General features: G+C 38.4%; 1 protein-coding gene across 8 annotated transcripts in view; it reads left to right on the top strand.

Annotated features, from left to right (window-relative positions):
• The window catches only part of RAPH1 (Ras association (RalGDS/AF-6) and pleckstrin homology domains 1), a 116,556-nt gene that overhangs the window by 66,822 nt on the left and 22,893 nt on the right, over positions 1-26,841 (top strand). For 6 of the 8 annotated variants that reach the window (XM_049106675.1, XM_049106673.1, XM_049106672.1 and 3 more), the window contains 7 exons: positions 1,281-1,402; positions 2,589-2,654; positions 4,150-4,293; positions 5,175-5,285; positions 19,648-19,746; positions 20,740-20,860; positions 24,863-25,005. In XM_049106675.1, the coding sequence (XP_048962632.1) occupies positions 1,281-1,402; positions 2,589-2,654; positions 4,150-4,293; positions 5,175-5,285; positions 19,648-19,746; positions 20,740-20,860; positions 24,863-25,005 (806 nt within the window). Of the gene's footprint in view, positions 1-1,280; positions 1,403-2,588; positions 2,655-4,149; positions 4,294-5,174; positions 5,286-19,647; positions 19,747-20,739; positions 20,861-24,862; positions 25,010-26,303; positions 26,380-26,841 lie in introns of all 8 variants that reach the window. The other 2 variants (XM_025442225.3, XM_049106674.1) reach the window with 2 other exon arrangements.

The following is a 26,841-nucleotide window of genomic DNA, read 5'->3' as shown; positions in this document are numbered from 1 at the left end:
GTTAAGTGTGGTGTTTTCTAATTTTAAAAATCCCTCATTTTTAATGCCATCATTGATTCTTTAAAAAGTTTCTAATATTAGTTGTGTGATTTTAGCAACCTGGCAATTGTTATTTTTAACAATTGTTATTTTATACCTAATAAAATAAGGTATATTTGAATCAGTAATCAATTTCAACTTTGTATTTTATTTTAAAAAGTATTTGCATTGGTCTTACTACCTGTATATTTAAATATTTCACAGCAGTTTCCAGAGAAATAAAAATTTAATTATTAACCTTTTTGTCTCAGAATTGCACATACATAGCCCCCAAACTAAACTATAAGTTATTAGTTTATTAGCATGTATAAAATGTATTATTATAATATTTTTATAATATTATTATATTATTATAATATTATTATAATACTCATAACTCTTCTTAGAGAATTACAAAGGTTTGAGTTCATACATGTGGCATGATGGTACACAGAACACGTTTAGATGATAATGTTTTTAGTATGTCCATGTCTATAGGTTAATGACCCACATATGTAATATTATATTTTTCTGTTACCTTTTATATAGTTGGCTATGGTCTTTTTTTTTTAAGATTTTATTTATTTATCTGAGAGAGTGGGTGCATGCACATACCCGAGCACTAGCTGGGGTAGGGGCAGAGGGAGAAGCAGATTCCCTGTTGAGCAGGGAGTTGGAGGAGGGGCTTGATCCCAGGAGTGTATCATGATGTGAGCCAAAGGCAGATGCTTAACTGACTGAGCCACCCAGACACCCTTGGTTTTTTGTTTTTTCAAAGGTAGATAGGAAAAGACTGAAGGCTGAGAAAGATCTAACAGAAGACCTAGATTTTAGTCCTAATTCTTCCATGTAACAGCTATGTGACTTTGCTGAAGTCACTTAACACCATTGGGCATGTTTCCTTATTTGAAAATAGAGGGAAGACCAGATAATTTCTAAGGGCCAAGAGCTATAATGTCAATTAAAATTCTCTGGTTCGGGCAGCCCCGGTGGCCCAGCAGTTTAGCGCCGCCTGCAGCCCGGGGTGTGATCCCGGAGATGGGATCGAGTCCCACATCGGGCTCCTTGCATGGAGCCTGCTTCTCCCTCTGCCTGTGTCTCTGCTTCTCTCTCTTTCTCTCTCTCTGTGTCTCTCATGAATAAATAAATAAAATCTTTAAAAAAAATTCTGTAGTTCTGCTTAGAATTACTTCACAAGTTTTATGTCTTTGATGCAGTTCTGATCAATACTAACAAAATACTGATATTTTATCTTGGGACAGAGAGAATCTTTGAAGATCATGAAAACTTGGTTGAAAATCTTCTTAATTGGACAAGAGATAGCCAAAACAAGCTTATATTTATGGAACGTATAGAAAAATATGCACTTTTCAAAAACCCACAGGTGAGACCAAATACCTTAGAGAGGTCAGGATTTCTAAATGTTCACCTTATTCTATTACTTTTAAGTTAACAGAGTTAAAAAAAAAAAAAAAAAAAAAAAACTGGCAACCACCTGGTTGGAGCATTGCGGTTATGAAATCCCATGGGAGCATTTAGTACTGCTGAGGTGGGAAGTCTGCTTGAGCCCAGGTATCAGGCGTCAAAGAGGTTACTAGTCATCCAGAGCCAGATGGGGTGAGCCCTTAGGGCAACAGCAGTAACTCCAGGGAGTTTCTAGATTTCTGTTTTGTCCAGAACTGTTGAGCCCACCTGTTTGCTTCGTGAGCTTCTCATCCATCAAAGAAGTGTACTTCTATTTTTTAGTTCTCTACTTCATTTATCCAGTTCACAATTAATTTTAATATCTCCTTTTTTAATCTAAATACCCTTGATTATAAATGGTTCCACTTTTAATATGTTACCTTGATTTATTTGGCATCTTTATTTATTCCATAATAATATTTGAGTTAGTACTTCCTAATACACAAATATTTTATAAAAATCAGGTGAGAGAAAACAACCTCACTGTGAAAAGTAGTAATGATACATAGTAGCAATATTAGAGTATTAAATACCCTTCAGACAGCTTAATCATGACACATCTTTATTGGATCTTTTTAGTGAATAATACACATTTGGGAATACCAATAGATTAGATGATTGCAAAAAAGTTTTTTATAAGGCTAATAGTTAGAATTCAGATATTAATTGGCAAGTGATATTATGATAGTCTCTGAGAATTGGGGATTTCTTCTTTCAAAGCCAGAACACAGATTAAATTTTCTGCATCTGGATCAGTTAAGCTTAGCATATTTTAAGGAAATCTGCCTTACTCATTGTACTTAATTTGTAAACCTTTCAGGTCCTTTCATTAGTTGTACCGAACATTTGTCAGCTATTGGATGTGGCATCATCTCAGAATTTGGGGAAGGACAATTTATCGAATAATTCAAGATAATGGATAAAGTAAGCAGGCGGCCAGCATTAAGCATTTTAGCAATGATGCACATGCACAAGTTAATGTTCAAAGCAGTGTTCCTTTCATTCTAGACAGGTAGACACAGTTGCTATGTTTCTAGAAGAAATCATATATGCACCTGTGCCAAGGACATAATAGGGTGGATTTCTAACTTTATTTATTTTTCCAGAATTACCTTCTGGGGAAAAAGGAAACTGCTGAGATGGCAGATAGAAACAAGGAAGTGCTATTGGAGGTATAACTGTTTACTTCCCCCACCCCCTCTCTTCCTGCACGTTATAGTATTAAAATATTAAGCACTGTTTTGAAGCGAAGTATGCCAATGCTGTATATTCATAACGATACGTGTAACTAGAGAAGCTGGTATTCCTCCATAGACTGAGGGGGAGAGTTCAGCTATGTGAATGTTAGGCCACTAAAGAACCTCTTAAAAATTGTTGTTTTGCCATGTAATATATTAGTGGACTAAAAGAAGTCATAAGCTGTGAGAAGCAGACAAGTGGGGTAAAAGGCTGGTCAATGAAGGACGTGATTGTGGTACTTTATCTGCTTACCCAGAGAGAAATTTGAGTATACTTAGTTATTTACAAAATATATCAAGCCTTAGCTTTAAATAACTCAAATAATTTTAAAAATCATAAAGATCATTTTAATGTTTTTTAAACAATATTTATTTATTTATGATAGTCACGCAGAGAGAGAGAGAGAGAGAGAGGCAGAGGGAGAAACAGGCTCCATGCACTGGGAGCCCGACATGGGATTCGATCCCGGGTCTTCAGGATCGCGCCCTGGGCCAAAGGCAGGCACCAAACCACTGCGCCACCCAGGGATCCCCATAAAGATCATTTTAAAAATACACATTCCCTTATTTTAATAAAACAAACTGAAACATTCAATTTTTAGCTTTTGGGCCTTCGCTGATTTTAAGAAGTTAATATGTTTGAAAGCCAGAATAAACTCTTATTTAGCAACAAGGCAATTAAGAAGATGAAGATCAGCACTCAGCTTTTCATAGTGATAATGGCTACAATTAAAAATCCTCTTTATAATTCTTGATTCCTCTGTACTTTGGGAAGAGATAAGTTAATTTAGACTTAAAATGTCCTATATTAATATTTAGTGAGGATTTCTGATTTTCTTTTACCAAATACATGTTTGATTTTTAATTACGTTTTTATCTAAGTATGGACATTAGAATTCATAATTTTGAGTTTGTTTACTTAGATTCCTTTCAACATGGTTTTAAATATTGAAAGAATAAATGTGCTCTGTTTTAGAATCATACCAATTAATACAGTTTTTAAATTATGAGCATTTACTCACTTAGCATGTTGCTTTCTTTTAAAATTTAGTTTGATAGCTAATCTAAATGTGTTCTTAATTTGGAGAAAAATAAAGTCTGATGTTTAACTCTGACACTTCTATTAAATTTACTGTTAATTGTGATGTTTACAGGTGCATTTAAATCCTGTTGTATGTAGCTCAGTTGACAATTCAACTTAGTTTCTTCCAGTGTTGGTGAAAGTTCATAGGAATTGCCATAGTAGTTTCAAAATGAATCTATATGATGTTTAGAATGGAAAGTTCTAATTGAGGTAAAATTAGCAATGTGGCTTTAATACCAAAGCTATTTTGGTTTAATTATAGTATCATGAACTTCACAGGGCTAAACACAATTGTTTTCTGAGAATCCAAAGATCACGTCTTTCCAAATCATCTTTTTATTTTAGGAGTGTTTTTGTGGAAGTTCTGTAACTGTACCAGAAATTGAAGGAGTCCTGTGGTTGAAAGATGATGGCAAAAAGTCCTGGAAAAAGCGTTACTTTCTTTTGCGAGCATCTGGTATCTACTATGTCCCTAAAGGAAAAGCAAAGGTGTGTCCCTTCTTCCTTATGATAGTTGATTTTAATTTATAGGAAGTGTGCTGACAAAATGAATCCATGCTCTGATTTGTTTCAACTCATGTAGGACACACAGAATATGTTTTGCTTTATCTATTGATCTGTTATAAAGAAGAAGAAATCTGGAAGTGGTCACTCTCTGGTCATTCGTTGGGCCCATCTCAGTTTCTCTTGCCACATATGAAATCATACTTTTATGTATCATGTTCAGAACTGTGTCAGAATAGTTTTTGCTTGTTATTGTTTGGGAAGAATAGCTTTCTGGGATTATAAGGCATTTCAGCCTTGCTTGGATAATATGCTCATGCTGAGGGCCCACTTGGTAGCTCCACTTCTGTGTTTAGTGGGGGCCAGCACTGTTTTAAACTCCTTTAACCCTCGTCTCATCCAGGTTTTGTCACCCTCCTGAGAGGCATATATTGTTGCCTCTATTTAAGGTAAGGAAACCCTGACTTGAGAATCAATGTACTTGAGATAGGCATTATGGGCACTGAACTACATGATATTTTCTTCTTTTTTTTTCCCCAGAGTTCTATTATACTATATTGTATTTAATGTACTATATTTAGAGTCTCCTTAAAATGCCACCCTTTCCAAGCAAGTCTGTGTTCATTGTGAATGGCAGACAGTAAGTGAAATGGACTGCCTTTTTGTTACATCGTGGGTTAAAAGGAGTCACATTTATAGAGAATCTCACTGTCTTGTCATCTGCAAAATAGTACTGGTTTCCACCTGTTTAAGTTTTTATTCTCAACTAGAACCTGTTACCAGGTATGACATTTACTTGTTTGTACGTTATTGTTAATTCAGTATTTTGGGTTTTTGTTTTTGTTGTTTTTTTTTTTTAATCTTAGCTGTCTCGGGAACTGGTGTGCTTTCTCCAGCTGGATCATGTCAATGTTTATTATGGACAGGATTACCGGAACAAATACAAAGCACCCACAGATTATTGTCTGGTGCTAAAGGTAAATTCGTTTCTCTTTTTAGGAATTTTAATTGGTGTTAGACATAGAGTGAGTTATTGGGCATTTTAGAATAGTTTGTACCTCTATCAAGTATACTGGTTTTGCTCTTTCTATAGGCTTTTAAAGGAATGGTGAGGAAAAGAAGTATGTGCTTACACCATAGTTGAACTCTAGCCCTAATTAGATTAGTGCTACTAAGAAATGAGTACTGTATGATAAGCTTTGGGTCAGAATATGTAAAACAGGTTAGATTTTAAATTTGAGACTTTTATTTAATAGCAGGCTTATTTTAGGAAAACTTAGATCAAAGCCAAAAGTGGGACATAGGTATTTTTTAATTCTTTTCCTGTATTTACTCAGCAGAACCATCAGAGGTTACTGTGCCCAATTTCAAAGTGGACTGGCTCTCATCTGGTCCAGAAATGATTTTTGTCACTTGTTTTCCAGCAAATCACAGCCCTGATAGCCAATATTATGGCATATCTGAGCTACTTTTAGTGAGGTTGTTTTCCACCTTTATTCAGATTTTTGAGCTTCTCACACTGATTATATCTGTGCTTTTGAGAACTCTTATTTTTATTTTTTTTAAGAACTGATATTTTTAGTGCATTTTAATCTATGGGAAACTGGTAAAGACACAATATGAGTGAAATCATATGGTATTTGTCTTTGACTTACTTCACTTAGCATTATATACTCTAGGTTCATCTATGTTGTTGCAAGTGGGAAGATCCCCCCTGTTTTTTTTAATGGTTAGTAGTACTCTGTTACACATCTTTTTTATCCATTCATCCAGCAATGGATATTTGGGTTGTTTCCATAGTGTGGCTATTATAAATAATGGTGTGGTAAAAATAAGGATGCATATATCTTTTTGAATTAGTGTTTTTATTTTCTTTGGGTAAATACCGAGTAGTGGGGGCAGCCCCAGTGGCCCAGCAGTTTAGCGCCGCCTTCAGCCCAGGGTGTGATCCTAGAGACCCAGGATCGAGTCCCACTTTGGGGCTCCCTGCATGGAGCCTGCTTCTCCCTCTGCTGTGTCTCTGCCTCTCTCTTTCTCTCTCTCTCTCTGTGTCTGAAATAAATAAATAAATAAATAAATAAATAAATAAATAAATAAATCTTAAAAAAAAAAACGAGTGGTGGAATTACTGGATCATATGGTAATTTTTAATTTGGGGAGGGACTTCCATACTGTTTAGTACAGTGGCTGCACCAGTTTACATTCCTACCAGCAGTGCATAAGGGTTCCTTTTTCTCTGTGTCCTTGCCCACATTTGTTATTTCTTTTGTTTTTCATTTTATCCATTCTGACAGGTATAAAGTGACATCTCATTGTAGTTTTAATTTACATTTCCCTGAGTGATGATGAGTGATGTTGAGCATCTTTTCATGTGTCTGTATGTCCTCTTTGGAAAAATTCTGTTCAAATCCTCTGCTCCTTTTTTGATCAGATTATTTTTGGGTATTGAGTTATGTAAGTTCTTTAGGTCTTTGGATATTAACTCCTTAATGGACACATCAATAGCAAATATCTTCTCCCATTCAGTAGGTTGCCTTTCTGTTTTATTGATAATTTCCTTTGCTGTGCAAAAGCTTTTTATTTGATGTAGCCCCAATAGTCTTTTTTTTTTTTTTTTTCTAGTTTTCCTTGCCTGGGGAGACCTATTCAAAAATACATTGTTAGGGTCAGTGTCCAAGAGATTATTGCCTATGTTTTCTTTTATGAGTTTTATGGTTTTAGGTCTCATATTTAGATCATTAATCCATTTTGAGTGTATTTTTGTGGATGTTGTAAGAAAGTGGCCCAGTTTCATTCTTTTACATGTAGCTTTTCAGTTTCCCAGCATCATTTGTTGAAGAGACTGTCTTTTCCCCATTGTATATTCTTGCCTGTTTTGGTATAGATTAATTGACTGTATAAGCATGGGTTTATTTCTGAACTCTCTTTTCTGTTCCATTGATCTATGTGTCTTTTTTTTTGTGCCCAGTACCATACTGTTTTGATGACTACAGTTTTGTTGTATATCTTCAAATCTGGTATTATGATAACCCCGGCTTTGTTCTTTTTCCAAACTTTTATTTATTTTTTTTTTTTTTATTTATTTTTTTTTTCAAATTTTTTTTTTTTTTAAGATTTTTTTTTTTTTATTGGTGTTCAATTTACTAACATACAGAATAACACCCAGTGCCCGTCACCCATTCACTCCCACCCCCCGCCCTCCTCCCCTTCTACCACCCCTAGTTTGTTTCCCAGAGTTAGCAGTCTTTATGTTCTGTCTCCCTTTCTGATATTTCCCACACATTTCTTCTCCCTTCCCTTATTTTCCCTTTCACTATTATTTATATTCCCCAAATGAATGAGAACATATAATGTTTGTCCTTCTCCGACTGACTTACTTCACTCAGCATAATACCCTCCAGTTCCATCCACGTTGAAGCAAATGGTGGGTATTTGTCATTTCTAATAGCTGAGTAATATTCCATTGTATACATAAACCACATCTTCTTTATCCATTCATCTTTCGTTGGACACCGAGGCTCCTTCCACAGTTTGGCTATCGTGGCCATTGCTGCTAGAAACATCGGGGTGCAGGTGTCCCGGCGTTTCATTGCATTTGTATCTTTGGGGTAAATCCCCAACAGTGCAATTGCTGGGTCGTAGGGCAGGTATATTTTTAACTGTTTGAGGAACCTCCACACGGTTTTCCAGAGTGGCTGTACCAGTTCACATTCCCACCAACAGTGTAAGAGGGTTCCCTTTTCTCCACATCCTCTCCAACATTTGTTGTTTCCTGCCTTGTTAATTTTTCCCATTCTCACTGGTGTGAGGTGGTATCTCATTGTGGTTTTGATTTGTATTTCCCTGATGGCAAGTGATGCAGAGCATTTTCTCATGTGCATGTTGGCCATGTCTATGTCTTCTTCTGTGAGATTTCTGTTCATGTCTTTTGCCCATTTCATGATTGGATTGTTTGTTTCTTTGGTGTTGAGTTTAATAAGTTCTTTATAGATCTTGGAAACTAGCCCTTTATCTGATATGTCATTTGCAAATATCTTCTCCCATTCTGTAGGTTGTCTTTGAGTTTTGTTGACTGTATCCTTTGCTGTGCAAAAGCTTCTTATCTTGATGAAGTCCCAATAGTTCATTTCTGCTTTTGTTTCTTTTGCCTTCGTGGATGTATCTTGCAAGAAGTTACTATGGCCGAGTTCAAAAAGGGTGTTGCCTGTGTTCTTCTCTAGGATTTTGATGGAATCTTGTCTCACATTTAGATCTTTCATCCATTTTGAGTTTATCTTTGTGTATGGTGAAAGAGAGTGGTCTAGTTTCATTCTTCTGCATGTGGATGTCCAATTTTCCCAGCACCATCTATTGAAGAGACTGTCTTTCTTCCAATGGATAGTCTTTCCTCCTTTATCGAATATTAGTTGCCCATAAAGTTCAGGGTCCACTTCTGGATTCTCCATTCTGTTCCACTGATCTATGTGTCTGTTTTTGTGCCAGTACCACACTGTCTTGATGACCACAGCTTTGTAGTACAACCTGAAATCTGGCATTGTGATGCCCCCAGATATGGTTTTCTTTTTTAAAATTCCCCTGGCTATTCGGGGTCTTTTCTGATTCCACACAAATCTTAAAATAATTTGTTCTAACTCTCTGAAGAAAGTCCATGGTATTTTGATAGGGATTGCATTAAACGTGTATATTGCCCTGGGTAACATTGACATTTTCACAATATTAATTCTGCCAATCCATGAGCATGGAATATTTTTCCATCTCTTTGTGTCTTCCTCAATTTCTTTCAGAAGTGTTCTATAGTTTTGAGGGTATAGATCCTTTACATCTTTGGTTAGGTTTATTCCTAGGTATCTTATGCTTTTGGGTGCAATTGTAAATGGGATTGACTCCTTAATTTCTCTTTCTTCAGTCTCATTGTTAGTGTATAGAAATGCCACTGACTTCTGGGCATTGATTTTGTATCCTGCCACGCTACCGAATTGCTGTATGAGTTCTAGCAATCTTGGGGTGGAGACTTTTGGGTTTTCTATGTAGAGTATCATGTCATCGGCGAAGAGGGAGAGTTTGACTTCTTCTTTGCCAATTTGAATGCCTTTAATGTCTTTTTGTTGTCTGATTGCTGAGGCTAGGACTTCCAGTACTATGTTGAATAGCAGTGGTGAGAGTGGACATCCCTGTCTTGTTCCTGATCTTAGGGGAAAGGCTCCTAGTGCTTCCCCATTGAGAATGATATTTGCTGTGGGCTTTTCATAGATGGCTTTTAAGATGTCGAGGAATGTTCCCTCTATCCCTACACTCTGAAGAGTTTTGATCAGGAATGGATGCTGTATTTTGTCAAATGCTTTCTCTGCATCCAATGAGAGGATCATATGGTTCTTGGTTTTTCTCTTGCTGATATGATGAATCACATTGATTGTTTTACGGGTGTTGAACCAGCCTTGTGTCCCAGGGATAAATCCTACTTGGTCATGGTGAATAATTTTCTTAATGTACTGTTGGATCCTATTGGCCAGTATCTTGTTGAGAATTTTTGCATCCATGTTCATCAGGGATATTGGTCTGTAATTCTCCTTTTTGGCGGGGTCTTTGTCTGGCTTTGGAATTAAGGTGATGCTGGCTTCATAGAACGAATTTGGAAGTACTCCATCTCTTTCTATCTTTCCAAACAGCTTTAGGAGAATAGGTATGATTTCTTCTTTAAACGTTTGATAAAATTCTCCTGGGAAGCCATCTGGCCCTGGACTCTTGTGTCTTGGGAGGTTTTTGATGACTGCTTCAATTTCCTCCCTGGTTATTGGCCTGTTCAGGTTTTCTATTTCTTCCTGTTCCAGTTTTGGTAGTTTGTGGCTTTCCAGGAATGCGTCCATTTCTTCTAGATTGCCTAATTTATTGGCGTATAGCTGTTCATAATATGTTTTTAAAATCGTTTGTATTTCCTTGGTGTTGGTAGTGATCTCTCCTTTCTCATTCATGATTTTATTAATTTGAGTCTTCTCTCTCTTCTTTTTAATAAGGCTGGCTAATGGTTTATCTATCTTATTAATTCTTTCAAAGAACCAACTCCTGGTTCTGTTGATCTGTTCCACAGTTCTTCTGGTCTCGATTTCGTTGAGTTCTGCTCGAATCTTTATTAGCTCCCTTCTTCTCTTGGGTGTAGGATCTATTTGCTGTTTTTTCTCTAGCTCCTTTATGTGTAAGGTTAGCTTTTGTATTTGAGTTCTTTCCAGTTTTTGAATGGATGCTTGTATTGCGATGTATTTCCCCCTTAGGACTGCTTTTGCTGCATCCCAAAGATTTTGAACGGTTGTATCTTCATCCTCATTAGTTTCCATGAATCTTTTTAATTCTTCCTTAATTTCCTGGTTGACCCTTTTATCTTTTAGCAGGATGGTCCTTAACCTCCATGTGTTTGAGGTCCTTCCAAACTTCTTGTTGTGATTTAGTTCTAATTTCAAGGCATTATGGTCCGAGAATATGCAGGGGACAATCCCAATCTTTTGGTATCGGTTCAGACCCGATTTGTGACCCAGTATGTGGTCTATTCTGGAGAAAGTTCCATGTGCGCTTGAGAAGAATGTGTATTCAGTTGAGTTTGGATGTAAAGTTCTGTAGATATCTGTGAAATCCATCTGGTCCAGTGTATCATTTAAAGCTCTCGTTTCTTTGGAGATGTTTTGCTTAGAAGACCTATCGAGTATAGAAAGAGCTAGATTGAAGTCACCAAGTATAAGTGTATTATTATCTAAGTATTTCTTCACTTTGGTTAATAATTGATTTATATATTTGGCAGCTCCCACATTTGGAGCATATATATTGAGGATTGTTAAGTCCTCTTGTTGAATAGATCCTTTAAGTATGATATAGTGTCCCTCTTCATCTCTCACTACAGTCTTTGGGGTAAATTTTAGTTTATCTGATATAAGGATGGCTACCCCTGCTTTCTTTTGAGGACCATTCGAATGGTAAATGGTTCTCCAACCTTTTATTTTCAGGCTGTAGGTGTCCTTCTGTCTAAAATGAGTCTCTTGTAGACAGCAAATAGATGGGTCCTGCTTTTTTATCCAGTCTGAAACCCTGCGCCTTTTGATGGGGTCATTAAGCCCGTTCACATTCAGAGTTACTATTGAGAGATATGAGTTTAGTGTCATCATGATATCTATTCAGTCTTTGTTTTTGTGGACTGTTCCACTGAACTTCTTCTTAAAGGGGAATTTTAAGAGGCCCCCTTAAAATTTCTTGCAGAGCTGGTTTGGAGGTCACATATTCTTTTAGTTGCTGCCTGTCTTGGAAGCTCTTTATCTCTCCTTCCATTTTGAATGAGAGCCTTGCTGGATAAAGTATTCTTGGTTGCATGTTCTTTTCATTTAGGACCCTGAATATATCCTGCCAGCCCTTTCTGGCCTGCCAGGTCTCTGTGGAGAGGTCTGCTGTTACCCTAATACTCCTCCCCATAAAAGTCAGGGATTTCTTGTCTCTTGCTGCTTTAAGGATCTTCTCCTTATCTTTGGAATTTGCAAGCTTCACAATTAAATGTCGAGGTGTTGAACGGTTTTTATTGATTTTAGGGGGGGATCTCTCTATTTCCTGGATCTGAATGCCTGTTTCCCTTCCCAGATTAGGAAAGTTTTCAGCTAGAATTTGTTCAAATACATATTCTGGCCCTCTGTCCCTTTCGGCGCCCTCGGGAACCCCAATTAAACGTAGGTTTTTCTTCCTCAGGCTGTCGTTTATTTCCCTTAATCTATCTTCATGGTCTTTTAATTGTTTGTCTCTTTTTTCCTCAGTTTCCCTCTTTGCTGTCAACTTGTCTTCTAGGTCACTCACTCGTTCTTCCACCTCGTTAACCCTCGTCGTTAGGACTTCTAGTTTGGATTGCATCTCATTCAATTGGTTTTTAATTTCTGCCTGATTAGCTCTAAATTCTGCAGTCATGAAGTCTCTTGAGTCCTTTATACTTTTTTCTAGAGCCACCAGTAGGTGTATAATAGTGCTTCTGAATTGGCTTTCTGACATTGAATTGTAATCCAGATTTTGTAACTCTGTGGGAGAGAGGACTGTTTCTGATTCTTTCTTTTGAGGTGAGGTTTTCCTTCTAGTCATTTTGCTCAGTGCAGAGTGGCCAAAAGCAAGTTGTATTGGGAAAAAGAGAAAAAGAGAGGAGAGAAAGAAGGAAAGAAAAGAGAAAGAGAAAAAAAAAGGGAAGAAAAAGAAAAAAAAAACGAAAAAAAAAAAAAAGAAGAAAAAGAGAAAGAAAAAGAAAGGAGAAAAAAAGGGGGTGGGGGAAGGAAACAAATCAAAAAGCAAAACAAAACAAAAACAAAAACAAAAACAAACAAACAAAAAAGAACCACCGGGGAGTATCTTCTGATTCTGTGTTCTTTAAGTCCCTTGGCTTCTCCTGGAAGTTGTCCGTCTAGCTGGTCTTCTGGGGGAGGGGCCTGTTGTGCTGATTTTCAGGTGTTAGCAGTTGGGGGAGCTGCTGTGCCCCTGCCTGGTGCAGGGCTCGGTGGGGGTTGTTTGCCCCGTGAGGCCGCAGGAGGAACAGCCCCAGTGGCGGGGCAGCTCTGGAAACCTGGATTCAGCTCCGGCAGGAACTCCGTCTGCAGGGCCTGGAGGCTCCGGGGCGGGGCCGCTGATCTGCTCAGCTGGGGCAGGAGCGTCCTCGCTGTCCTGGGCCCTCCCGGCCTCTGCCTGTCCCGGGGGAGGCGGGATCCTGGGCTGTGTCCCGGCGCCCTGTGCTCCGGAGCCTGCGCTGGTGGATTCGCGCTCCCGGGCCGCAGCCCCCTCCGCGGAGCCGCCGCCCAGGCCCCTCCGAGCTGCTCCTGGAACCGCGCAGGCCCCTCTGCACGGAGCCTCTTCCTCTGCCCGAGCCCGGCCGAGCTGCTCCCGGGGCCGCGCAGCCCCCTCCGCGGAGCCGCCGCCCGAGCCCCTTCAGCTGCTCCGGGTCCCGCCGGGTCCCGCCGTGCGCGCTGCAGCCCTTAGGGAGCTCGGCGCACTCTCCTGGGCGCGCAGTTGCTGTTACTGTCCCCGGGTGCCCGAGGGCACCCCCGCCCTCCTGGGTCCTGCTCCAACTCCCCGCGAGCCCCTTTACCCCGGGAAGGTCGGTGCAGCTCCTGCTCCTCCGGGACGGGGCTCTCCTGTCCTGGGGACACTCGCCCCGGCCTCAGCCCGGCTCCTCGCGGGGCCCCTCCCCCTTGGAGGCCTTTGTTCCTTTATTTCTTTTTCCCCGTCTTCCTACCTTGATAGATGCGCGAACTCTTCTCACTGTTGCATTCCAGCTGGTCTCTCTTTAAATCTCAGGCCGAATTCATAGATTTTCAGGATAATTTGAAGGTTTTCTAGGTAGTTTGGTGGAGACAGGTGATTTGGAGACCCTACTCTTCCGCCATCTTGCTCCTCCCCTCGGCTTTGTTCTTTTTCAAGAGTACTTTGGCTATTTGGGGTCTCTTGTGGTTTCATACAAATTTTAGTAGTATTGTTCTAGTTGCGTGAAAAATACTGTTAGTATTTTGATAGAGGTTGCATCAAAGTTGTAGATTGCTTTGGGGTAGTATGGGCATTTTAATACCTGTTCTTCCAATCCATGGCATGAGATGTCTTTCCATTTCATTGTATCATCTTCCATTTCTTTTATCAGTGTTTTACAGTTTTTGGAGTATGGTCTATCACCTCCTTGATTAAGTTTATTCCAGTGTTTCGATTTAGGCCACTCAGAATCAGGGGTAGACATATATCCAAACAAAATTGGAGCTCTTTAAGAAAAAAAAGAAGTAGTGGGGCACCTGGGTGGTTCAGTCAGTTGGGTGTCTGCTTTCAGCTCAGGTCATGATCTCAGGACCCTGGGATCAAGCCCCCCATGTTAGGCTCCTTGCTCAGTGGGAAGTCTGCTTCTCCCTCTGTCCCTGCCCCCACTTGTGCTTGCTTGCTCTGTCTCTCAATCACTTTCTCAAATAAATAAATAAAATCAAAAAAAGAAAAAAAAAAGAAAGAAAGAAAGGAGAGAGGGAATAGCTGTGGGGAAGGCAACCAGTATATGTTACAGCCAAAATTAATTATAACCATTATTATTTTAATCCTTTTAGCAACTCAGAATTCTTAGGTTAGGAATATTTTTGTTCTAAGGAGTTTTTATTAGTTTATATAATAATTTATGTATTTCATATTTGCTTTTAATAAAGTAAATGAAGCTAAATTCACATATATTGCCTATTTATATTTAGAAATATTTAAGGTATTGAAATAAACTATATCATTAGGCATAAATAGTAAAAATAATTGCTATCATTTATTGAAGAACTCTAGGGTGACAGACATTGTGCTAGAAGCACTATGCACATCAGTGTCACAGATCTGTTCTAGAGTCCCCATTTTTCATATATGGAAACAGGTTTAGAGGGATCAATGTTCTTGAGGCCACACAAATATTAGTATTTAAGACATGCCTTTTTTTCTTGAAAAGTCTATACTAGATTTTGCCTATGTAAGTAGTTTTATTCTTGTGCATATGAATTCTAACAAAAAAAATGCTGCCACACAAGATCTACACAAATGTAAATATTTATGGGATCTGATCCTATTTATCAGCTTTGGGCTATAACAACCCAGTCTGAATTCTTCCAGTAAAATGCAGGATACAGGAAATAGAATACACTTGTAGGAAGTAATAAAACACATTGTTTAGTAATTAGTTTTTTTAAGGGTACTAATAAAAATGAGATATTAGTAATTAGTAATAAAAATGATAAGAACTGGGGATCCCTGGGTGGCTCAGCGGTTTGGTGCCTGCCTTTGGCCCAGGGCGCGATCCTAGAGACCCGGGATTGAGTCCCACATCTGGCTCCCGGCATGGGGCCTGCTTCTCCCTCTGCCTGTGTCTCTGCCTCTCTGTGTGTGTGTGTGTGTGTCTATCATAAATAAATAAATCTTTAAAAAAAAGGATTAAAAAATGAGAACTTATTCATGAAATATGGCAATGAGGGAATAAATAGGACATATGTTATTGATTATCTGAAAGAAGTCTGTACTTGTTGGAAGGTGTATGCATGAATCTAAGTTTCTTAAAGGATACCTGTGCTAAATACATATATCACAGTAATGGTTGGAATACAGCTCACCTTAGCCAGGTCTAAATTTTCATTCCTAAAGAAATGAGGGAAAGGAATTTATTTTAGTATATTAAGTAAAAAGGAAAAAATAGAATTTAGAGGTAGAATATGAACATGAACTTTTCAAACACTGTTATTTAAAAGAAAGATTTTATATATGATAATGGTAGAAGTAATAGAATAGAGTGTTACACAATATCTGCTAGCATAGTAGTAATCTGGAATTACTTACTGTGTTCTCAAATGTTTTTTTGATTCTCAGGATTTTTACCTTTTACCAGAGAATACAGATTTTCCAAATCCGCATCATTTAAAAAAATGAAATGACCTTTCTTTCTTAATAGCTACTAATTTGTTCAGGGGAACAATTTGATTATGTATTCTCTCTGGAATCTTTAAGAATGAAGATATGTAATATCTTGTAATATGTAATATGTAATTCATTGGGTTTTCCTGAGGAGGGAATGAGCTAATTAATATATGTGACATATTTAGTATATTGCCTGGTATGTACTAAGTGCTCAGTAAATGCCACTTTTAAAAGTAATCTCTACACCCAGTGTAGGGCTCGAACTCACGATTCTAAGATCAAAAGTCACATCCTCTACCAACTGAGCCAGCCAGGTGTCCCAATAAATGTCACTTCTAATGAAATAATATATTGGTGGAATAGGCAACTGCCTGAGGAATTGGTGCAGAGCCTGGGTGACCATAATGAAAGGATGCCTTTATTAGGTGGGAGGTTGAAAAAGAAAAGTTATGGGGTTCTAAGATAAACTTTAAACTAGCAAGTGATCCGCAAATACTTAAGCATGACGTAGGGATGCCTGGGTGTTTCAGTTAAGTGTCCAACTCTTGATTTCGGTTCAGGTCATGATCTCAGGAGATGTGCTCATGACCCCCATATGTGCTAAAGCACAGAGCCTGCCTAGAATTCTCTTCTGTCTCCCTCTGCCCCACCCCTGCTTGCCTGCACGTGTGCTCTCTCCCTCTCCTAAATAAATAAAAAAAAATTTTAATCCTATCATAGTATTCTTTGTGGTGTTATTTGGATTCCCACATTAGAGAATTGAGGAGAAAAGCATAGAGGATTATTTCTCTTTGATTCTGTCTGATATTGTTGATAAAAACAGTCCCTTAGTGTATAGAATGAGTAGAACACAGGCAGGGTCACTGCTACAGTTGAAGACCCATGCATGGTAGGTAACTCTGTTCTCAAGAAATGAAAGGAATAAGTCAAGAATGGTTTATGAATCACCATAAAGAGAGGGAGTGGTAATAAACGCTGAGAGCAGTCCTGTAGCCCCTTGTTCAGATGTCCAAACCCTGCCCTGTAGGTGATGCCCGAGTGATGCAGGAAGTGGAAAACACCTACTCTTCAAGCCCTAGTTGGTAATATGAAAGCCCTTTCTCAGTCATCCCATTTTATCTTCTGCATGAACTGGGAATTATTCTGTTTTACTCACAGTGTATCCCAATACCTACTTAAAGATCTGGCAAATAGTTCTTAATAAATACCTGTTGCATAAATGAATGAGATAAAACTCCCCTTCCTTCTTCTATGGAAAAATATATTTCCTTTACCTGTCCTCCTCTGCGTTTTCGAGATTGCTGTGGTGGTTTATTGTAATGTGATTTAATAAGAACGAGGGAATATATTCCAAGAGAAGGCTGTGGAACCTATAGTATTTCGAGAGAAAACTGTTAAGCAGTGTTTAGCTAACCTTTTTTTTTTTTTTTAAGTTTCAGAAGTAGAATTTAGTTGTGTGCATCAGTTACACACAACACCCGTGCTCATTACAGCAAGTGCCCTCTTTAATGCCCATCACCCAATTATTCCTTCCCTCTATCCAACTCCCCTCCAGCAACCCTTAGTTTGTTTCCTAGAGTTCACTGTTTCTTCTGATTTGCCTCCCTTTCAATTTTCATCTTATTTTATTTTTCTTTCCCTTCCCATGTTCATCTGTTTTGTTTCTTAAATTCCATGTATGAGTGAAATCATGTGGTATTTGACTTTTCTCTGATTGACTTATTTCTCTTAGCATAATACTCTCTAGTTCCATCCATGTTGTTTGCTGCAATCTTTGTTGAGGATTTACTGTTTAAAACTTTCACTCTAGCCTTTAATAACTAAATCAGTTTTGGTATTAAATGTTTTATTATGGGAGCTCTATAAAGCAATGTATACAATAGAACAAATGAATGAATGGATTTAAATTTCTCCCATTGTAGATTAGAGAGATTTATTTTATTATTTTTTTAGCACATGCAAGAGTGAGCAGGGTGGAGGGAGGGGCAGAGGGAGAGCAAGAATTTTAAACAGACTCCATACCTAGCATGGAGTCTGACTTAGGGCTCAATTGCACAATCCTGAGATCATGACCAGAGCTAAAATTAAGAGTCAGGTGCTTAACTGACTGAGCTACCCAGGCACCCCAAGACTGATCTTTAACAATACAGATATGGGTGGCCATCTATTTCTACAGCATTAAGAACTTATCCAAATTGCTTATTTTATTGATTGCAAGGATTTCTACAACAATTATGGTTAGAGAATCTTTAAAGCCTCGTATAATTGAACATAATCTTAAATATTTCCTCAGGTAAAATGTAGCCTTTAAAAAAAAATTTCAGGGGATCCCTGGATGGTTCAGCGGTTTAGCGCCTGCCTTCAGCCCAGGGTATCATCCTGGAGTCCCAGGATTGAGTCCCACATCGGGCTCCCTGTGTGGAGCCTGCTTCTCCCTCTGCCTGTGTCTCTGCATCTCCCTCTCCTCTCTCTGTCTCTTGTGAATAAATAAAACCTTTAAAAATAATAATAATAAAATAAGATTTCAGAATAACTGAAAAGAGAAATAATTAATGACCATTACATCCAGAACCAAGTGTGATTTAAGGTTTTTCTTTCCAGGGAACTAGTGGTTGTGGCCCAGTACAGTTAAAATACCTTAAGTCTGTTCTAGCTCTTGCATTGTGTAGCTGGTCTAGTCAGTCATCCCAATCCAAACTGCTGCTGAAAAGTATATTGGGTTGTGAAAACTGAATCTGATGATGCAGTTGAAAAACTGCTGGTTCCCTGGAGGGCATGTGCTAAGAGGGTAGACGGGTGCAGAGCAGTGCTTAGTCCACAGCAGGGGGCACCACTGCATCAGGTGTGAGCACCCACTTGTGGCCCAGGTGCTGTGCCCTGCACTCCACCCACCCCATCCATTGGGAAGCTTTATCAAACACCCTCTCATTTTGGAGTCTTCTGAATTCCTAATTCCAGTGGATTTGAGGTGAAATCAAAATCTTCCCTTTTCATAGTCTTCTTGATGAAGAATTCTATTGACTTTATTAACCTTGATGGACTTTGCGTCTCTGAAATATAGAGGGGGTATTTGGAGATTTGCCATGCTATGAAGGTATTTTTTAAGATGCATATCTTGACCTAAAATACAAGTTTCTTTATAGTTTTGGGGTTTTTTTTAGTTTTTAAAATGTATTTTTATTTATTTTTTTTATTTATTTTTTTTTTAATTTTTTATTTATTTATGATAGTCACAGAGAGAGAGAGAGAGGCAGAGACACAGGCAGAGGGAGAAGCAGGCTCCATGCACCGGGAGCCCGACGTGGGATTCGATCCCGGGTCTCCAGGATCGCGCCCTGGGCCAAAGGCAGGCGCTAAACCGCTGCACCACCCAGGGATCCCTTTTATTTATTTTTTTAGAGAGGGAGGGACTGAGGGAGAGGGAGAGAAAGAGAATCCTAAGCAGGGGCTCAATCTCATAACCCTAAGATTGTAATCTGAGCCAAAATCAAGAGTTGGCTCCTAGGGGCACCAGGGTGGCTATTGGTTGAGCATCTGTCTTCAACTCAGGTCATGATCCCAGGGTCCTGAAATCGAGCTCCATGTTGGGTCCCCTGCTTAGTGGGGAGTCTGTTTCTCCTTCTCACTCTGCTCCTGCTCCCTCTGTCTCTCACTCAAATAAATAAAACCTTTAACAACAACAACAACAAAGAGTTGGTCTCCGCCAACTTGAGCCACCTAGGGCTCTGCTCTATAGTTTATTTTGTAACAATACTTATGGGCCATTTTATTTGGGTTTATGGCCATATAAGTGGTATAAATTATTTTTGGCCTTAGCTCTGATAGCCTATGACTTGTCAGGATGTATTTAAGTTTTGACAGAGTTTTGATAGAATTTTTCTTTAGTTCTTCAGGGTACTGAATTGAACTTTGCCTTTACTCTTGCAGCACCCACAGATCCAGAAGAAATCTCAGTACATCAAGTACCTTTGTTGTGATGATGTGAGGACCCTGCATCAGTGGGTCAATGGTATCCGCATTGCAAAGGTAGGGTGGGTTTTTTTTCAGTTTGATGATAGGATAATGAAGTTTCATGATATGGTTTTGATTATCAGGTTTATGATTTTATTATTTTGTCAGTGTTTTCTGAAGCCTAAGTTTTAGGTCTTAACATCTTTTTTCTTTGATGCGGGGTTGGTATACATGGCATAATATTGCTGGTAAATGCTTGTGTATATCAGAGTGATTTATTTTGGCTCTGAAGAACACATTATATGATTCTTATATAGCAGAGTTTAGCCTAAGGAAAAGAAATTTTTTGAGATTTAAATCACCTCATGGTAGGAGTTAGGGGGATGAATAAGCAAGACACACAGGATTTTTAGGGCAGTGAAAATATTCATACTGTAGGTGATACTATAATGGTGAATACATGTCATTATACATTTCTCCAAACTCGTAGACTGTACAACACCAAGAGTGAACCTGCGGTAAACTGTGGATTTTGATTATTATGTGTTAATGTAGGTTCATTGATTGAAACAAATGCACCCTCTGGTGGAGAATGTTGATAAACGAGAGAGATTGTGCATAGATAGTGGCAGGAGGCATTTGGGGAATTTCTCTACCTTCCTCTCAATTTTGCTGTGAATCTAAAACCATTCTAAAAAAAAAGAAAGTCTTTTAAAAAAATTTTAAGATACCTTGAAGATGATTACACATAATATATAAGGGAATATTTATGTGCATTAAGTGAAAATAAAATTTATTGTAGCTATAAAATGAAATTTGCCTTAGGAATAATAAATCTTTATACTGATAGTGAACAAATCAAGTGTTAACTTCTTGCTACCTTTCTTAAAATGAGGAAAAATAAGAGTAGATGGTAACTTAATGGTATTAAAATAATTTTTGAAGTACTATAGGTATTAATTTTAATGTAAACTATGAATTAGTAAACAAGAAAGTATCCCCTTTTCTTGTCCATCTGTATCATATCCAATAAAGTTCACATGTATTCATTTACTGCCTTCTGTTTAGTATGGGAAACAGCTCTACATGAACTATCAAGAAGCCTTGAAGAGGACAGAGTCAGCTTATGATTGGACTTCCTTATCCAGCTCCAGCATTAAATCAGGATCCAGTTCTTCAAGCATCCCAGGTATTTTGAAATGCTGAAAGCCAATATGAAGACATTCTATAGACTGACCGGAGGCCTGGTTATTTCAGCAAGGTTCTTAAAACCAGAGCCGTTCCTAATGTTTAAATTATAAAATAAATTTTGTTTTGGGGGTTAGAGGGGACAGTATCATGGGCTAGTTCACAACTATATTTGATATGGAACACCAGTATATAGAGTTGTAAATCCAGGAGTCTTGTTATATATATTTGTAAAGTTTATTTCAAACTCAATCATACTGCTAAACAACAACTGTTGATGCATAATTGGGGATAGAAAAGTTGCTTGGAGAAAGTCTCCATATTCAGAATCCATGATGAAACTACCTGCTTTCCCCACAGGTTTCCTGACATTTCAGCAGAGTAGAAATAACTAGAATTGGTTCAGTATCACAGTTAAGGAAGCTGTTTAACTTACTAAACTTACTAAAGTTTTCACAAGAAATCAGTGATATTCAAAAGGTGCTTATTTTCAGATTCCCACATCCTTTAAACAAGTTAGCTATTATCACACCTTAAAAATAAATGCTGCTTTCCCTTCATAGTATTCCATGAATGATAACTATGTCCTCTAAAAGCAGAGTACTTTTTGATCCGACATCACACCTCATGAAAGAAATAATTTTAGGAAGTATTTGAAACAAACAAACCCTCATTATTTATTAGTACAACATATAAATTAATCTTTTAGTGTATGTTTTTACCTGGTTATGCTTTAAGAAAATTCTTTTTTGTTTTTTTTTTTTAGATTTTTATTTATTGACAGAGAGAGACAGAGACATAGGCAGAGGGAGAAGCATGCTCCCTGTGGGGAGCCTGATGCAGGACTTGATCCCAGGACCCCAGCCAGGATCATTACCTGAGTCAAAGGCAGATAGATGCTCAACCACTGAGCCACCCAGGTGTCCCTAAGGAAATTCTATTTTAAAAACATAGACTTTTTCAAAAAGAAGTAGTTGACTAAAAAGTTGTAGGACTATCTCATCTCTAAGAAGGAGCAAAATGAAGAATGTGTAATACATGGATTAATTTACGTGAATGTATTTCCTAGTGCTGTCCCCTGAGAACTAGGAGCTGTGACACCTCAGTAGCAATGAAAATACAGAATACCTTGATCTTGGTTTTCTAATACCACTTCCCAGAAAAGAGGAACTAGGGCTCTTTGATAAATAGCTGATTTTAGGGCCCTGGCAGAGAATAAGATGAACCTGAAGCAGCTTCTGATGACTCAAAAGACACAGTGATGGAGCTGTGTGAAAGGGACACAGGAGCCACTTGAGGAAATGTGCAGGGGCCAAAGATGAAACAGTCTGAGCAACAGAATAACATAGTATAAGATTGTAATTCAAATTATAAAATTAACAGCCACCAGTCCGTACTGATAAACATTATTGAATGAATGAATGAATGAATGAATGAGAGACAGATTTTCTCTGTGGAAGATTCTAAATGGTTTATGTAGACATTTTGCCCTCAAGGAGATGGAGCTTATTCCCTACCTCCTTAAGTTTGGTTGTGCAAGGTGACTTGTTTCCAAAGAGGATAGTTGAGTCGGGGGGGGAGGGGGGGAAGTAACTTTACAGTAGAGAAACCTGACAAACAGTACCCTAGTCAAGTGATCAAGGTCAGTATCTTCAGTAATACGTTCTATTGATAGCATGTACCCTTCACATAATGTGATGGGATTGGTGCTTTCCATCTCTTCCTCTCCAAATTTAATTTGGTCTTCCTCTCCAAATTTAATAACTCAGTCTAATCAAAAGAAAAACAGGAGAAAATCAGAACTGAGATACATTCTGTAAAATACCTGACCCAGTACTCCTCAGAACTGTTAAGGTCATCAAAAACAAGGAAAGCCTGAGAAACCGTCATAGGAGACATGACAACTAAGTGTAATGTCGTATCCTAGATGGGATCCTGGATCTAAATAAATAAATAGATAGACAGACAGACAGACACAGACATTACAGAAAAGCTAGTGAAATCCAAATAAAGTTTAGAGTTTAGTTAATAGTAATGTATGAGTTTCAGTGCCTTAGTTGTGACGAATGTACCGTGGTAATGTAGAAAGTTAATAATGAGGTAAATTGGATGCTAGGTATATAGGTACTCTGTACTAACTAGCTTTGCAACTTTTCCATAAATCTAAGACTATTCTGGAAATGTTTATTAAAGAGGAGGAAGACACTTTGAGATGATGGATTGAGAAAGGCAGGGTAAGAGTATAAGATTTTAGAAAAAGAAATTAAGGGAAAGATTGAGGAAAAAAGATGCCATAATATTTTTTTAAATTCATAAAGCCTTAATGCAGGTGCTTCCACACATTTTATGAAGTGATGTGCCTTTTCCTAGTTCAGCATCAACCTTCCTTATACAGTGTTAAATATTATGCAGACTTTTAATATAAATTATAAAATCATATACATAAATGCTGAAGAGAGTACAAGGATTCACACGTTCCAGCCTCCTATCTAATAGGCTGTTGTTCTGGTTAGTAATTAAGTAGGGATGCAGGAGGCTAGTGGAGTTGTAACTTAAAAAAAAAAAAAAAAAAAAACAGCAAGAAGCAAGTATTGATGAGGATGTGGAGAAAAAGGAACCCTTGTGCACTGTTGGTGGGAACGCAAATTGATGCACAGCCATTGTGGAAAACAGTATCAAGATTCCTCAAAAAATTAAAAATAGAACTACCCTACAATCCAGGAATCACACCACAGGGGTATTTACCCAAAGAATACAAAAACACTAGTACAAAAGGATGTACGCACCCCTGTGTTTATGGGAGCATTTTTAGCATAGCCAAACTATGGAAGCAGCGCAGATGTCTATCAATAGATGAGTGGATAAGACGTGGTAGATGTAGATACAGACACAGACACACACAACTGGACTACTGTTCAGCCATAAAAAATGAAATCTTGCTATTTGCAGCAACATGGATGGAGCTAGAGAGTATTATGCTAATAAGCAAAATAAGTCAGAGAAAGACAATACCAAATGATTTCACTCACATAGGGCATTTAAGAAACAAAACAAACAAGCAAAGGAAAGAAAGAAAGAGACTCTTAGCTATAAAGAACAAACTGATGGCTACCGGAGGGGGGAGGTGATTTGGGGGGGAGAGGTGAAAGAGGTGAGGGGATTAAGGAGTGCACTTACCATGATGAGCACTGAGTAATGTATAGAATTATTAAATCACTATATTGTACACCTGAAACTAATATAACTATGTTAATTATACTGGACTTAAAAAAGACTCAGCAATTGAATGATGAAGAAAAAAACTGCATAGGTTTTATCCTGTATTTTTTGCCTGAGGGTATGTCTTAATTTTATCCAAAGGAGTTTGTGGCTATTATCTCTATACTGCTTGTTGGCTGGACTTGATAAAGCAATCTAATAATACCGCCTCCACAGAGTCCTTGAATGGGACTAGCTTTAACATCTGAATCTCTACCAGATGTCAGCCATTGGACTAGGTGCTTCCTTCTGCATGGTTATTATACCTGACTTGGGGTCCAGTGACAGTATCTCCCCCACATCCCTCACCTGGAATGCCAGGCAGATTGCAGTATATCCTCCACCATTCCCAGCAACCTTACACTCAAGTGAGAAGTGTTTTTTAGGGATTCGGGTTTTGGCACCACAAAGCAGCAGCTACACCAAAGCCTGGTCTCCAGGCAAGGCAAGAACACCTCTTCAGGGTTGTCAGGTTACCAGTAATGTATATACGAACCTTTCATTGTAATTCTCAGTCACGGTGAACTGTTCAAAAAGAATCAAGATTTCCTACTGGCCCTAAGATAAGGGAAGTTTTCTAGAGGAAGGTTCAAACCATGTTTAAATGAAACAAGTTGAGTAAAAGTAACTTGTGCAGTTCTGCATAGTATCTGATCTTGTGTAAAAGAGCTCTCTAAATGTACATATTCACACTGTCGGAATAACGACTTATTTAATACTATTTCTGAAAATCTGTTTTAAACAGAGTCTCAGTCAAATCATTCTAATCAATCTGACAGTGGAGTGTCTGATACTCAGCCAGCAGGACACATCCGCTCCCAGAGTATTGTGAGCTCCATCTTCTCTGAAGCCTGGAAACGTGGCACTCAGTTGGAAGAGTCCAGCAAGGTAGGTAACACACTTACGTTAACTTACATAAAAAGCCTCTGATGTTCCATGGGTTTAGTTTGTTGCTCTTTTATTCCTTTATTAGGACTCTGTCTTGGCCCTATTTTAGTATTTTTTACTTTGACTTCTCTTCAGAAAGGGATATCTGTGAACTGGCTCTAATGACCTAAGATCTCAAACTGGCAATTTAATGACTTTATCGATGACTCAGATGTTTAAGGAATAATGATTTCTTCCTTCTCACTGTTAATTAATTTGGATGGAGCAATACCATTTAGTGCCAGCATCCTAACTTTGTTTCAGAGAAACTGCTCGTGATTCAGTAATTTATTCAGACTCATTCCTTTATCTTCTTTTATGCTTTTTGGCATTTTTCTGCACAATGATGAATTTTCTCAAATTTTAGTACATGCAGAAGACTAAATTAAAATTAATCCTTTTAAAATTTTGGATCCCTGAGCTTCATATGGTAGCTTGTTCAATGACACTGAAGGACGAGTTATAATTATTGCAGAACTATTTAGAAATATAAAAGTTCTTTAGTCTGGGTGAGAGACATCGCATCAGACTGCCTCTGGAGCTCTGTGGGCAGCCCTGTGTTCTGGCTGTACTTGCCCTCTGAGCAGGAATAGCTCACCCATCACTGGGGGTCAGTGGCACAACTGGCCTGACCATTGTATTTTTACCCAATAATTATTTTTTTTTCCCCTTTGGTCTGAATCACTTACACAAGTACACTCATCAATGAGAATTAAATAGATAGTTTCCTTTAATTTATTCCTTTATTTGCATTATGTGGTATATTAACTGCCCCTCAGCAAGAGGCATCAGTAGCCCATTGTGGGGGTGGAACACTTTGTCCTAGAAATAAATACTTGAAAATTGGTCCTAATGACCTGAATTCTCAAAACACTGACAGTTTGTTGAACTCCCTTATCAGGGGCTCAGACTTTTTAAGAACTAATTCTGTCTCCCTTTCCCCACTTAATCAATTTGGATGAAACAGCCTTAGCCGGTGCTAATAACTAACTCTGTATATGTAGTTAGGCAGATTTATGCAATTTTGATATTTAAAGAAAAGTCTTCTCCCTTACTGAATTTTTAATAGTGTTAATGACCATGTACATATTAAATGAAAGGCCAAGAGAAAAGAGAAACATAAAAGCATAAAAGGTCCAAATGCTCTGTGATGAAGCAGCATAGTTGGTCTGGTAGTTTTAGAAGGAGCGTGCACCCTGCCATGCAGCAGTGATGGTCCATCTGTCTTGACCCCCACCTGTGTTTCTTTGTTACCTCAGCCTCAGGTGCCAAATGAGAAGGCCAGCACAGCTAAGGTCTGCACCCCTGCAGCAGCCAAGACAGGGTCAAGTTAAGGTCAGGGGCTGTTCTTTGGAAACATTAACCTGGGTGACTCCTGTAACCAAGTCTCGCAGACTAATGCTTTTACTTTGTGCGGTATTTAAGGAAACATGTGAGTGTCCTGATGGGTATTAGAATTCAGCCCTGTAACGAGCCTTCTAGTCTACTAACCTGAGCGTTCTTGATGCTAATTAGAGATCATTCATAGTTTGGAAACAAATGGTTTATCTTGGATCCTCACAGTTTGTTTCAAAGAACCTAAAACATGTACCTAAACTTATTAAACCAAAGGTCCTTCCTTTGTGCTTTTCAAAAATACTTGAACCACATTCATGCATGAGTGGCTCCATGACACAGGTGCCCAGATGTGCTAATTCGGGCAGTGCCAGAGGTGCCCAGAGGGGCTGGTCAGCAGGTTGTTGGCAAACTCTAGCTCTCATTTCTTGATATATTTCCTTTAGTTTTCTAAGGTTTCCT

This window comes from Canis lupus, chromosome 37 (genome assembly GCF_003254725.2).
Source record: "Canis lupus dingo isolate Sandy chromosome 37, ASM325472v2, whole genome shotgun sequence".
Taxonomy (NCBI): Eukaryota; Metazoa; Chordata; class Mammalia; order Carnivora; family Canidae; genus Canis; species Canis lupus.
Note: the sequence above shows the minus strand (reverse complement) of the source record. Positions and strands in the feature narration are given on the sequence as shown.